Here is a 14,649-nt window from a genome sequence, read left to right as displayed (position 1 = left end):
CTGAGAGACGAATAGGACATGCCACAAACTCAATTTTTCAAATACTTGCAGTTCCGACATGCCATTTCCCCTGCTTTGGAGGGCCTAGACTCCCTACCGGAGTTCAGTCCACTGGAAGCTAAGCTTTTTATGGGGGAACTGGCGGATAAGAAGATATCCCGCATTTACCAGTCACAGGTCACCCATTGCTCCCCCTCTCTGGACAAACTGCGGACCATCTGGGAGAGAGACGTGGGAGACTTAGATGAAGGGAGGCTCTCGCTGCCCCGAGAGAGGCAGCCATCGCCGTACGATTGCGCTTCATCCAATTTGAATACTTACACAGAGCTTATTACACTAGAGAGAGATTGTGGCTCAAGATTTCCCCCCCCCCCCCCCCCCCCCCCGACTGTCTGAGATGTGGACGGGTGGTGGGTACATTTCTGCATACGGTATGGTCCTGTGGGGCATTGGAGAGGTTCTGGACGCGTGTGTGGGACTGCTTGGATGAAGTGTTGGGATGGATGCTCCCCCGTACATCGCAGCTGGGCCTTCTTCATGTCTTGGAACAAGTGGGTTGTAACATCTACAAACGACACTTACTATTTCTAGGCCTTACGGTAGCCAAGAGGGATGTGGCCCGCGCCTGGAAGGACCCTAGGGCTCCCCCGATAGAGGTATGGAAGCAGGGATTAGATTATTGTATGGGGTTGGAACGTCCAGTGTATGAGGCCCGAGGCTGCCCCAGAAAGCACTACAAAATATGGAAGAGATGGGCGGAGTACAGGGGACTGTGGCTGGAGCCGCCAATACAGCGGGATGTCGCTGATGAACAGTTGTTTTGAGAACCGGTGAGGGGTAGAGTGCATCACCACTTCCAAAATGTCTGTTTTGCTTGGACCTGTGTGGACGTCATGAACAGGGCTAGGGTGGGATCCGGGAGGGGGTAGTTCTTACGGGGCAGGGGGGGTGGGTGTTTTCTAATAATACTGTTCAATTCGACTGATGTATTGATTGCTATTCTATACATTTTGATCTTCTGCTCACAGTTCCTCCGGTGTTCAGAGTACTGTGGTTGTCATGCAATCTTACTTCAAAAACAATAAAATCTTGTTCTGAAAAAACTGACTCCTTGCATGATATCACTGATGAGTATCACTTAGAGGACCTTGGAAAATCTGAAGAACCAAGAAGGTACGGTAGGAAAAATGACTACCTTGGAGGGCCTGGTGGCCCTTGATGCTCCTTTCGCCATCATATCCAGCCAGTGCTCAATGAAGTGTCCGGATCTGAGGCTCATATTTACTGCCATTTAACAAGTAATAACATTATAGCAAAGGACAATTTCCATAAGTAGAAGAGAGTCCAACTATCACATATACAGTTCTTCAAATAAAAACATCCCCAAGGAACATCACTTCCTCTTTCTTCACTGATCAGCAGCCAGATAAGTGCCCTTCATTGTGAATATTCTTATGGCAAATGTATTTATGTTTATCTGAGGGTTAGATTGTGAAGAGTTAATTGGGTTTTCTACTGTGCTATGCTACAATACTTTGAGTGCTTGACTTTCCTTTATCGCTTGCTAATTTGATCACATGCTTACATTTTAAAATCCAAGAAAATATACTCACCCCTTCCTCCGAAGGAACGTACAGATTTCATCGCCTTTAGTTTTTAACATGAATAAAAGAAAAACATCTTATTAGATTGAGCGATATCTAATACATAAAATGTATTTTGTACAGCAAACAATACAAAGACACACTGAAAGGTACAATTTAACTCATAGCACGCAGTAAGTGTTAACTATAACACTAAACTAAGTGTCTATTTAACCCAGTCATACTGAAAAACTGCCATAAGGGATTAGGGGGTTTGCATTATGCAACTACACTATTGCATCTGTCATGTATCACATTTTTTTTTAGACTTCAATATTTTGTTATCACTAACAAGAACATTACATTACTAGTTTATCGGCATAAATTTCAGGTAAGGCGCAAAATCGCAATGCCTTCTGCTAGAGCTACTAGACCATGTGCTTAGCAAATGGCTAAATACTGATTTTAGATAATCCAGAAAAATAAATCTGGAAAGGGAAACTAAATCACTGGGCAAAGTAAGAATTGAGTGAAGGCTTTCTTCGGGAACTGGGCCAGGGACAGACTAATTTGCATACAGCCAGGTTCTGAAACTGGGATGGTGCAATGAGCTAAAAAACGGTGTTGGATCTAGCCCTGATCTCTTGACTGGGTGAGAGTACTCTGCTTAATTCAGAGACTCTGTCCATCACCACCCCTTGTTGTAAATAATTTTGTCCACCCTAAGCGTGGAAGGGTATACTCAGATGTGAGTCCCTTGCTCATTGCACCATCAGGATTCAAGCAAGCCGGGCCGAAGACGGCTGAAATGCCAGAAACCGGTCCCCGGAAGCTTGTTTCCTTCCCAGTGTAAGAATTGGCTTTTGTAGTCTGGTCTGCCCTGTTCCCATGATGCACTGGGCCAGGGACAGACTAATTTGCATACAGCCAGGTTCTGAAACTGGGATGGTGCAATGAGCTAAAAAAACGGTGTTGGATCTAGCCCTGATCTCTTGACTGGGTGAGAGTACTCTGCTTAATTCAGAGACTCTGTCCATCACCACCCCTTGTTGTAAATAATTTTGTCCACCCTAAGCGTGGAAGGGTATACTCAGATGTGAGTCCCTTGCTCATTGCACCATCAGGATTCAAGCAAGCCGGGCCGAAGACGGCTGAAATGCCAGAAACCGGTCCCCGGAAGCTGGTTTCCTTCCCAGTGTAAGAATTGGCTTTTGTAGTCTGGTCTGCCCCGTTCCCATGATGCACTGGGCCAGGGACAGACTAATTTGCATACAGCCAGGTTCTGAAACTGGGATGGTGCAATGAGCTAAAAAACGGTGTTGGACCTAGCCCTGATCTCTTGACTGGGTGAGAGTACTCTGCTTAATTCAGAGACTCTGTCCATCACCACCCCTTGTTGTAAATAATTTTGTCCACCCTAAGCGTGGAAGGGTATACTCAGATGTGAGTCCCTTGCTCATTGCACCATCAGGATTCAAGCAAGCCGGGCCGAAGACGGCTGAAATGCCAGAAACCGGTCCCCGGAAGCTTGTTTCCTTCCCAGTGTAAGAATTGGCTTTTGTAGTCTGGTCTGCCCTGTTCCCATGATGCACTGGGCCAGGGACAGACTAATTTGCATACAGCCAGGTTCTGAAACTGGGATGGTGCAATGAGCTAAAAAACGGTGTTGGATCTAGCCCTGATCTCTTGACTGGGTGAGAGTACTCTGCTTAATTCAGAGACTCTGTCCATCACCACCCCTTGTTGTAAATAATTCTTCGGGAACCAGACACAGCAGGTGTGTGCAATGACTTCTGCCCCTCATTTCCCAGCACTATACCTGAATCAAAGTCACTTTCATTGACCCAGAGTAAGAAGACACCTCCACTGCCCTCCTCCCCCGGGTTACAGTGAGCGAGTGAATAGATCACTTTGGGATCTGAAATTCATTGTCTTGCCAATCCTTTCTGGATGCTGTAACAATGAAAACAAAGCTAGTTTCCATTTACAACAGGGCAACTAGAAAGGTTTTATTTACTGTGCAATTCACTGGTAGAAAGTAATAATATAAAAACCAGAGAACACTAATTACATGATAATACTGAGTTTCCTCATTTTATGCTTCTTAAAAAATCGTGCCTTTTCTTTTCTCTAACGTCTTTTCCTTTCTTTCTAACTCTTCTCTCCCTTTTTTCAGTCTATTCCTCCTTTCTCTCTCCCAGTTCCTGGCAAGCTAATCTACAACACTTTTTTCCGATCGCCTTGGCCTTTTCTTCTCCCTTCGTCCTAGCTGAGGAATGAGGTGTGGTCAGCGGTAGCTCACGGAAAATCCAGAAAGAACACCTGTGGCATACTAGGGGTATTCCTAAGAGAAGACTGCACTAAAGGGTTATGACAGATTGACTATTATGAGTGTTTGCTTCCTGTGTCCTCTCCATGCACACGCGTCAGAGTCCTTTACATCTTTTCCCCCATTCATCAACTTAGAACTGGCTCCTAATCTGTACAAGCATTTATCTATTCTTGCATCTAGGAGCCCCAGCCGCCCTTATCCTAACACAATTCACTTAACTGGTTGTGAGAAAGTGCCCCCTTTCTTGCATGGCATGCCCCCACTTTTTGTTGAATTGCTGATGTTCTTTGACTGATTGTGCCCTGGGCTCCTGCTAATCAGGTACCCAGGGCCTATGTTCCTTCCCTAAAAACTGCATTGAAGCCTAAACCCAATTGGCATCTCTGGCCACATGTCAGCCCCTGGTAAATGATACCACAGGTACCCAGGGCATTGTGACCCGAGAAGGCCACTAAGGGCTGCAGCACCTATTGTGCCACCTTCAGAGGCCCTGAAACCTGACACACACACACACACACTGCCTTTGCAGACGGAGTACCCTGGTGCAGAACAAAGTGAAGAGTCGACATGGCACACGTCCCTGTGTGCTATGCCCACAAACCACTGCCCTGGCATACATCCGTCAGCCCTCTAGCTGGGTGCCCTATGCCAATGGTGAGGGTACAGGTGCATGAGCCCTGTACCCCTACAGTGCCCAAGTCCATTCCTGGGCACTGTAAGTGTAGTGCTGCCATTAAGAGTATATGATGCTGGAAGTTTGTCATTACAAACTCCACAACACCATGATGGCTACACTGAAGACTGGGAGGTTTGGTATCAAACTTCTCAGCATATTAACTCCTTGGGCGCTGCGATAATTCTCCCGCTGTGCGGGAGAATTAATGAGCGGGCAGGGTTTTGTGATATGCCTAGATATCACACCGCAAATCCTTCAGTACAAGGTAAGAAAGACTCTCTCAGGTTTGCAATAACGTTACTTTTCTTTCATCCAAAAGATCAGCTCAACAGAACATTTTTAGGAGCAAAATACTACAACAATGGCTCCTACAAGGAAATGTTATCAGTTTGCTGGTAAGTAAATGATGTAACCCAAAAGTAACAGAAGTAATGAACAGTAATTACGGTGTAATTTAAACTAGCTTTAAAGAACAAACGTACCTGTAACTATTGCAACTCCATTCCCAGTTGCATTACCCTGTAAAGTTTACAATTGCAAGATCATTTACCTAGCTGTACCAAGTCCTGCTAGGTTCTAGAAAGTGTGTGTGTGTTGAGATCTTGATTGAGTGAATACAATCAATGACTAACACCCTCCTGATAGGCTTAACTGCTCACCCACAGTGCCACAAAGAGAGCTGTTAGTACTTATCTAATTTTGCCTCTGCTAACTCCCTGGAGTCTGTGTACACTATACCCTACTTTGGTATAGTATATACAGAGCCAGCTCCCTACACTTAATCTATACCACTAATCTGCCCAATGTGAACAGTCTTTCTTTCGCACAAGTTCCTTGTAACAACCATGGTCAAGAACCCAACTGTCACCTTAAGGGCTTCCCATCGAGTGACTAAGGTAGGCTCTCGCTTCTCTATTGTAGTATTGTTCTATGTCCCCGACTATTTCAGACTGGTCAACTGGGTTTCGGATAATTTTAACATTTAAGCTCAATGTCTCTCTCCAGTTACACCTTTTGATCCTGTCCAATTGTCAACTAAATATGCTCATTGTATGATACGGATATATATCTGCAATGTCCACTTCTTCTTGGTTATATAACACCCCTTGCATCATAAAGACGTAATCCCAAAGGGAATAAAAATGTGTGTATGGGACTAGAAGATGTAAAACTTTATCTTCAGGGAGGATGCATCTTCAAAGACCAAATTCCGCTGGACATTGCCTCTAAAGCTGCCCTGCCAGTCATGCTCCTATCCAAGTTCAGGTCCCACACGACAATCACATTGCCCTCCCCAGATTCCTTTAGGATACCCTTAAAAATGTAAGTCATGCGTTGCATTGTGGGCATACACAATTATCAACGATGTGGTTTGGTCAAGTAGCTCAAATTGTACACCTACTCTCCAAGTCTCTCTTCACCTTGGGTCTAGCCCCTCCTAGATGGCGCTTACATTGGATGGCATTAGGTAGGCTCTATATTTCATACGGAATTGATCCTTATGTAGTGGTAGTGTCTCCTGAAGGCAGATAGCGTCTGGGTCAAGAGCTCCCATGTACTTCCAGGAAAACGTGCCTTGTATTGGGGAGTTTCATGAATGGAAATGAGCATGCATGTGTCTGTTCATGTTGTCCCTTGTACCCCTGACCAAATACTAGATCATGTTGCCTATACATTTCCACCATCATTCTCAACAGTGGGCTTCTACAGTCAACAACCCAAAACTTGGCCAACAGGGTAGCATTCAAAAACACTCAGTTTCTCTGCTGACCAACCGGGATGCAGAGACAGCCTCCTACATCGAAATTCTGTAAATGGTGGTTGTCCATCACTAATCTTGGTCTTATTTTTTTTTTTTTATTTGTCCCTTGAGATCCCTGTGAGGTACACTGCCCGATCCAATGTGAACCACCACTGTTGGAAATGTACCCTTTCTGCAGCCTTGCCCGGCCTTTTTTTTCTGACCCCAATTTCTTTTTACTGGATACTGGACTTTGTGTTCACTTTACTTCTGTTAACCAGTGGTAAAGTGCTTGTGCTCCTCCTTTAGACATGAAGAAATAGCCCTACCCTAGATTGGCATATTTATCCTACTTATAAATTCCTAGTATGTGGTGGCCACAGGGTAGCCAGGGGGTGTATGTATAATGTCACTTGCAGACAGCAGCATTCATTAGGTCTCCCACTGCAGTGACAAAGCAGTAGAAAATAACTTCAGGCCTGCCGCCAGTAACATGGCTATGCAGGTACGAACTGCAAATTCAACCAGTGAGATAACCCTTGTTAACAGGCCGAACGCCTCCTTTTACATATGAATAAGTCAGCCCCAAATACACCTTACTGTCCATTAAGGCAGGGTGTATAGTTCTTAGGAGCAGAAAACGTAAATGTTTAGTGTTAAATGTCCTTACAGTGAAAAGGCCCTGAGGGCTATTTTAACAGTAGCAGGGTGTGCTGTTCATTAGGTAAGTATAGGGAGAAAATATTAAGTTTATTAAATATCATCACCACCCAGAACATAGCTAGATAAATATATTAGGGACTATTTTTAATAGTCAAACACAATCAAATTAAATGGCAAAGTCAAATTCTGTCTCATAATAACAGAAAAGGTACTTCAGAAAAGTTACATTTTGCCTGCCTAAAGCTTCTACAGCCTTCAGTGCCTTCTGTCACCTGGCATGTGATGGCTCTCCTGATGTGAGGTTTGAACTACTCCAAGGAGCAAACAATAGGATGACCTGAATGAGTAGAGATAACCATCTGAACCAGATAAAATATGCAGGGGAGGCTGGGAGGATTCTCTTTCACAGTAAAGTGTGAAATTCTGCTTGAATGTCACATCCTGCGACAGGTCTACTAGGGTTTTTCATAGGACACTTGGGACGCACTTGAAAAAAAGAGGCTTCCACTCACAGACACATGGGCATGGCCCTTCCTTTGCCCAGCCAGCCAGACAAGCACCACACACGCGACTCTCGTTGACATTACAGTATTGCAGCCTTTTTGACAGGTCTGCTGGATTTGAGTTCAGCAGATGTCTACCTGAGATTGTTGAGGGTACAAGGACTACCTTAAACTGGATTTTTGTGTTAGATTTAGGGAACAATAGTATTACCATAGTACATACCCACACATACTCCTGTCGCCCAAGTTTAATATGGCAGGATACTTTGGCCATCTTGAAAAAGCTTAAAGTAGGTAAGGTTAGCCCAGAGAATCTTTACCCCAGTGGTTAGGGCATCACCAGGTGATTCCTACCCACTAGCTTGTGCCAGCTCCATGCACCCACTTCAGAACAGTCCTGGACCTGTGGAGGATCAGCAGAGGACTGAACTTGTGTGTAAGCAAGGAGAAGAGCCTAGAAGGCTAGACCTGCTCTCTCCTGTACCCAGGACACATAAGTTGACTCAAAGAGTCATAAAGATGACCTCCTGTTAAAGCTACAGGGACACAACAAGCACAAGAGGCATTTTCCTGCAGCTGCCCAGTTGACCAGTGGCAACTGCATCTGGACTGAACTCTCTTGTTGGCTCTGCTTGCCACTCTGAGTCTCTAGTCCTCTCTGAAGTTCTCGGGGGGTGGGGGTGGGTGCTTTAGAAGTGTTTTCATGTGGTGGATCGGGACTCAAAAAGGACAAAATCTTTTGACGATAACAAACCTGGGTAGTGCCTCTGACCCACATATCAATGTGGTCAGCACCCTATTGCGCCTAGGTACTGTTCTACCACCTATCAATGACAGTTTCTTGGCACTATTTCTACATAAAATGTTTAAAACAATCTTTCCTCTTGTTTCCCTTATTGGATCTTTGTTTTTAGTGTCATTTGGATCATTACATTTTACTCTATTATTCAAATTCATTTTGGGACTGTTATTTAGTATTTCGACTTTGTTACTGTTTTAGTAATTGGTAAATACTTTACACCTTGCCTCCAAGTTAATCCGGTCTGCTCTGTGCCATACCTACCAGGCGGTTGAACTCAGGTTAACTTACTGACTTAAGGGTTCACCCTGACAAGGATTGTGATCATTATTTGTAGTGTATACCTACCTCCCTACAACTAATAAACCAAGATCTTACAACCACCACCCAGGTCTTGCTACAGGCCGTGCTACAATGTGTGCTGAAACTAATTCACCAACATTCGAATCTCCCAACTACAGTCTACCAATACTCGCTATCCTGTGTGGACGTTCCCTGGGTTGTTCGGACCACCTCAGGCAATCCTGCTTTCCTGCAGCCTGTATTATTTTCTACTTTTGTTAATAGTGGGGGACCCTGGTCAGGAGGTCCAAAGGACAACATGTCTGGGTCGAAGAGGCCCCACCCATCTCCAGTTCGGAACCGTCACCTGGCAGAAGTGAGGAGCCAAGGAGCCAGCCGATTTAGCCCTCAATCTCATTCCCTTAACGATCTTACAGCATGCCCTTGATCTGCATATTGGTGCTGCAAGATCTGTTCTGTAAGTACTCCAGGCGCACCTGTAGTATATGTTCTGTTCCTTTCAATTACTATGCTTTGACCAGTGCATCTCTGTTCTCTTTCAGTGAGAACACCCATTCCCCAAGATTACTCACCTTCCTCTTAATATCTTGCAAGTCATTCACCAAGTCTTTCGTGGGGCTCCAAAACAGTAGTGATATAAACGTTCTGGTCATGGGAGCTTCATTGTCCTAATTCTTAGGAAAGTTAGGTTCTAGTCCCATTGAGGAGCCTGAATGGCTTTGAAGAGTCTCAATATTCTATGTGCCAGCCTGAGAGAGCATTTATTTCATACATTTGTCTCATTTGCCCCTTATCACAGCCATAGGCCTCCCTTGTCTGGCAGTCTATTTCTCCCACTTGTACAATGAGAGGCGATGCACCCCCTGCAGAAAGTCAGGGATATTTATATACTTGCGTTGTCCCAACATGGAGGCAGGCATAAGTGTACAAAGCAAGCACAAATTTAGGACTCAAGTCTCAATTTTGCAGACAAGTTAAAAGTTACCTTCAAATGTTTTGCTCCACGAATATGTGCTTGATAGCTTATTTCGCTAAGACAAGTCACTCTGCACACCTAAACAGAGAATTTTTAAAAACATAAAGTCAGAGTAAATTACAAGAACAGGAAACTGTACTTTTCTTGCCTTAAATGAAATGTCATCCATATCACAGGTGTCCTACAATGTGAGGTTCCCCCCGCAACCGAACAATGAATCTATTGTGCATTGACTTATTTCCCCAATCACAGTTACCTGCTAGCAACAGAACATGTTTTAACCACAAATTCAACTGAATACATCAAAGCAATGATGTCAAAAGCATCTGAAATTACATCAATGTAGCTCTTTACAGCAAAATGGTTATTATATACTTTGATTAGAATGCTTGTAGATGAAACTGAACATTTCCTCTACAACGTTCTGACTCTTGACAGACCCTCATTTCATTTGGCAGCTTTTGGACTATTTATCAGTCATGGAAAATAAGCCATTTCTATCTCAAGAAAAATAAAGAACCAATCCAAAGAGCCGTCACCCCACTTGCGCTACCAGTTTTTCATGGAGGACAACATGGCATTCCTCAAACTTTTATTGTATGTACCAACTACATGTAACCGCATCTGAGGTATGTACCCACTACATATAGTGAGACTAATCCTGAAAGCGACGCATTGCACCCAAATAGAAGTAAATTAAAAATGTTGTCCTCCTAACAGAGACAAATTACTAGTCAACTGAGCACCCACTCATTCTTAAGTACTCCAGCATACATCAAACAATCACACTTAAGACAAAAAGCAAATTGATGTAACCTGCCTGTGCTATGTTGGCCGATTATGAAACATTATCATTGATCAGAGCAATGTGCTGCTACATTTTCAAATCCAGCGCCTGGTCTAGTAAGCAGCCAATCTCTTAAACCATTCATAGATGCTGTGGGAATGTGTTCAGCTGCCACGTTTTAAAGAAAAAGAATCCAAGATCTCCATAAATACAGCATTTCTTGTGCCAGATATTTTGCTGTTATTCGTAAACATGAACAGAACAGCAAATAAGCATAAACTAATTTAAGAAAAGCAATGGATGCTACCTTGCTGCATTCCTACCTCCCTCTTACCGATTTGAACTGAAATACAACTTTAATGCTCTCACCGTACAACGAAATTCTTTCTTAGGATGAGGCTTGGCGCCATCCTCACTTTTTGAGCTTGAGCTCATTGTGCTCTGATGGTTAAAACCCTAGAGAGAAAAAAATGCAACATCATTTTTATTTTCATGCACATTATATACTTTATCATACAAAATGTAAGATCCATGAAATTTTTGCCATGTTTAAATTCTTGCTTACTTGGGAAGGTGAGTTTGTTGTTGAGGAAGAGTAGCTTTTTGGTGGAAAGTACAAACTTCTAAACATTTTTGTCAATGCACACTTAAGCCTTAAATTTGTCACATCAGTAAATGCCTTGGTTCTTTTACTCCCCACATGTTGTAAAGATTTCAATTGTGATATGTTCGGAGGTGTCTGGAAACAAAGTTAAATTTCCTCTCCTTCTCCAACAGGCTCAAAGGAAGTAACCTTTATTATTTATGTGGTGGTCAATTTATGTCTGTGGTTTCTACATGTTTGCAACCGGAGGAAACCAGAACTGGCAAAATCAATAGGTTTCGCCTTTAAGACTGACTGAAGAATGCTGATTAAGCACGGCAAAAGCTGAAAAGAGTGCTGTAAGGGGGGCTGCATTATTTTGTATGGAAAAGCATGTGTGAGAAGGTATGCATACATGTGATATTACATACATATGCCTCCAAACTTACGTAAGTGCCTTTTTTTAATTTAACAACCCGAACTGGACCTGTACATTTGTTAAAAGAACTGCACAAGTGCTTTTTTTGATAAGTACAAAAGAGGTAAACATTCTTAAAAAATAGGACTTGTGTGGGCTTGCAATGGAGGAATGGGTGAGGCAGGAAGCAACCGGGTGTAGGATGAAGTAAACAACAGCACTGGGAACACATGTGAGAAAACAATTTGGAGCACATAACGAGGCACCCACATTTCAGTATCATGGAGTATCGGTGGATCACATACTCTATATTTCCCAGAATGCATCATGACGCTAAATAAAAATCCAGGTCTAGAGTACTGTATCCTTGGTGACATGGCTTACTCTAGTAACCTTACTTACAGGACATGCTATGACCTCACACCACTCAAAAGCCTCAGTTAATGTTCTGTAACAGCCGGACCTCTCAACACTTTACACATAGTTTGAGGCAGTACACAAGAGGCATTTTGAATTACAAATGCTGTGGGAGCATTTAGAAATTGTTATACGTGTCATTCCGACTCAGGATTTAATTTGAAGCAAACATGTGGCAAGCATTGGGAGAATTTACCCATCAGCAAGCCACGTCAATGAGAGACCAGTGCAGATGGAGTACGAGTCAACAGCAATAAAGGAAGTTATGCCACCTGATGCAAAAAGTCCAGGGTGAATTTTAAAAGTTTTCTGGCGCCCGAAAATTTGTGCACAAAGCAAACACAAGGAGATAATGGACGGAGCGCTGAAACCTTTCAGTCACTCACCCCCAGTCACATATCTGTGTTGAATCCATCATCATTCTTTAGCTCACTTCGCCACCTCAGTTCAGACCCAGCCCAAAAATTGGTGGTCAAAAGGTACAATCGAAATAACTGGAGAGGTAGAGGTTTTATGAACACCCGGCCAAGAAATGAAATGTACTAACCCCCGGCCCACTCCCTTACCTACCTTAGGGGTGCCTTACATGTAAGGAAAGGGAAGGTTTAGGCCTGGCAAGTGGGTGCACTTGCAAGTAAAACATGGCAATTTACAACTGGGCGCACAGACACTACAGTGGTAGGTCTGAGACACATTTACAGGGCTACTCATGTAGGTAGTACAACCAGTGCTGCAAGCCCACTGGTAGCATTTGATGTACAGGCCCTGGAATACACCGTGCACTTTACTAGGAACTTACCATTGAATCAAAATATGCCAATCATGGGGCGCGTGGCCAAGATAGCGATGGAGTGGGACGTGGGTTTCCATCTCTCCGCCCCAGCCAAGCAAGACCTTCCCCCTGCCTTAACTGTAGTCCTCTCAGTGCAAAACACTTGGGAGGGCATTTGGGTCAACCCGGACACCCCTGGGGGGAGAGTTTGAGCGGATAGCTCTAGCAGTGCCTGCGAAGGAAGCGAGTGCCCTGGGCCCTGGTTTTGCAGCTGCAGAACCTCAACTGGCAGTGCTACAGCAGGCCGACTGACTGCAGCGAGGGACGAGACTCGACCTCTGTAGGCCTGGGGCGGCCAGGCTGAACAGAGTGATCGCAACCGCAACTCCCTATCGGCACAAGGACAGCAGATTGGCTTCCTAGGTCGGGTCATCTGGCGACCTGGCCCGGGCCAGAGAGAAGCAGTGAGAGTCAGAAAGGAGGGGGGGCCTGGTAGTGAGAAGGCCCAGAGCAGATAACGAGGTGTTGGGTGCTTGAGAGCGGCTAGGAGAAGAGGAGTGTCAGCATAGATCGGAGTGTGGGACTGGCTGAATAGAACATGGAGTCCGGTGAGGTAGGCGAACGCTGAGGAAAGGCCCTTGGTGGATGAGTCTATGTCCCTGATGTGAGTGAGCAGCTATTTGGGCTGAGCTCCATTCTCCGTGACCCGAGCTGATAACCTGGACACTTGTTAGAGACCTTGGGGCCAGGTGAGTTGGAGGTAATGCGTACTGCAGCCGGCACTCGCCCACCGAGAGCACATATCGAGGGAGAGGAAACAGATTAGCAATGAAGTACGGGGAGAGGAAGGGCTGCGATGGAGCATAGCGACATGAGGGTAGAAACTCGTTGAAAGGCCCCCGAAACGCAGTGAGGCACCAAGGGGGAGGACGCAATCAATCACTGCAGGCGCTTTACCTTGGGGAAGAAGACAGCAAAAACATCAGGTCTGCGGTTGGGAATCCTAGCTATGGACAAGAGTCAACCCAGGTTAGTGCCCCAGAGCCATCAAGGTGGGGGAAGGAAGCTCAACAAGGGAGGAACTGAGACAGTCCTCACTGTAGGGGCCGCTCCATCCCAAACTCATCCATAGCAGAGGGCCGGAGCTGTCTGGGGCACCACCAGGGGCGCTTGAATTCAAATCCACTGGATAAACCTAATGGTGCCGCGAATGCAGGACATTTGAGGCTGGAGCCTGGTCAGAGGTGTAGCGGATCCTTGTTCCGAGCACAGCGTTGGCCCATTTTAGCTCCTCACAGACCTTGAGTCCCAGTAGCTTCAAAAGGATGGCGTCCACATGGGCAAAGAAAGAGGGCTCCATTAAAGACATGCTAATAAAGCAGACTAACTCCCAGGAAAGCGAACCCCAGTGAGATTCAGCTTGAGTGATGACCTCTTGGTGGGAAGCAGGGCCTATCGAATGAACTGCAGTCGGTACCCAATGAAGTGACAGACATCAGGGACCAGGTGGATGTTATCAAAGGAGAAGAAACTTCTTGTGATGAGGAGATTGAGCAACTACAACAGAAAATCATTCACCCAACAGATCAACAATTGGACCTGCAAGCTCACGTGGAGGATTTAGAAAACCGCTCCAGGGGCCACACATGCAAGATGGGCGCGCAGCAGTTAGGCTCCGGCAGCCTGAGACATAAATCCAGCACATCCACCATACCTGGCGCTAGTGGTGTAAACAGATAGCAACGAGGCGCTCCGGCTCGAGAGATTTAGCTACAATCAGCTCAGAGTGGCTACCGTGCATTAAGGTGGACGCTATGTCGGTGGACTGGCAGCAACTAGAGCCCACTGCATCTAGGAGCGAGGAAGCCTTACCTACGATTGCTGACATCTGCAGACCTGTGACCAGATGAAGTCACTCGCAAGCCAGCGTGGACGATCGGGTGCGACTGAGATCTGCAAGAACAGCAACACCGACACAGCCTGAGGGGCGGGCAGTGCCTCAAGGCCATAGCATCTGGTGGCGGAGAGGCCTCCCCCTTCACTGGAATCACAACGGTAACAAGGGGCACAGAGAAACAACATCGCCGGTGGTGGCA

General features: G+C 45.3%; 1 protein-coding gene across 2 annotated transcripts in view; it reads right to left on the bottom strand.

Annotated features, from left to right (window-relative positions):
* LOC144829004 (uncharacterized) overlaps nt 1–14,649 on the bottom strand; it is a 391,507-nt gene that overhangs the window by 347,722 nt on the left and 29,136 nt on the right. For both annotated transcript variants that reach the window (XM_078687693.1, XM_078687694.1), the window contains exons 2-4: nt 10,733–10,819; nt 9,586–9,654; nt 1,614–1,647 (exon numbers count right to left, since the gene is read on the bottom strand). In XM_078687693.1, coding sequence (XP_078543819.1) covers nt 1,614–1,647; nt 9,586–9,654; nt 10,733–10,798 — 169 coding nt within the window. In that variant the 5' untranslated portion in view covers nt 10,799–10,819. The remainder of the gene's footprint in view (nt 1–1,613; nt 1,648–9,585; nt 9,655–10,732; nt 10,820–14,649) is intronic.

Source organism: Lissotriton helveticus, chromosome 4_1 (genome assembly GCF_964261635.1).
Source record: "Lissotriton helveticus chromosome 4_1, aLisHel1.1, whole genome shotgun sequence".
Lineage (NCBI taxonomy): Eukaryota > Metazoa > Chordata > Amphibia > Caudata > Salamandridae > Lissotriton > Lissotriton helveticus.
Note: the sequence above shows the minus strand (reverse complement) of the source record. Positions and strands in the feature narration are given on the sequence as shown.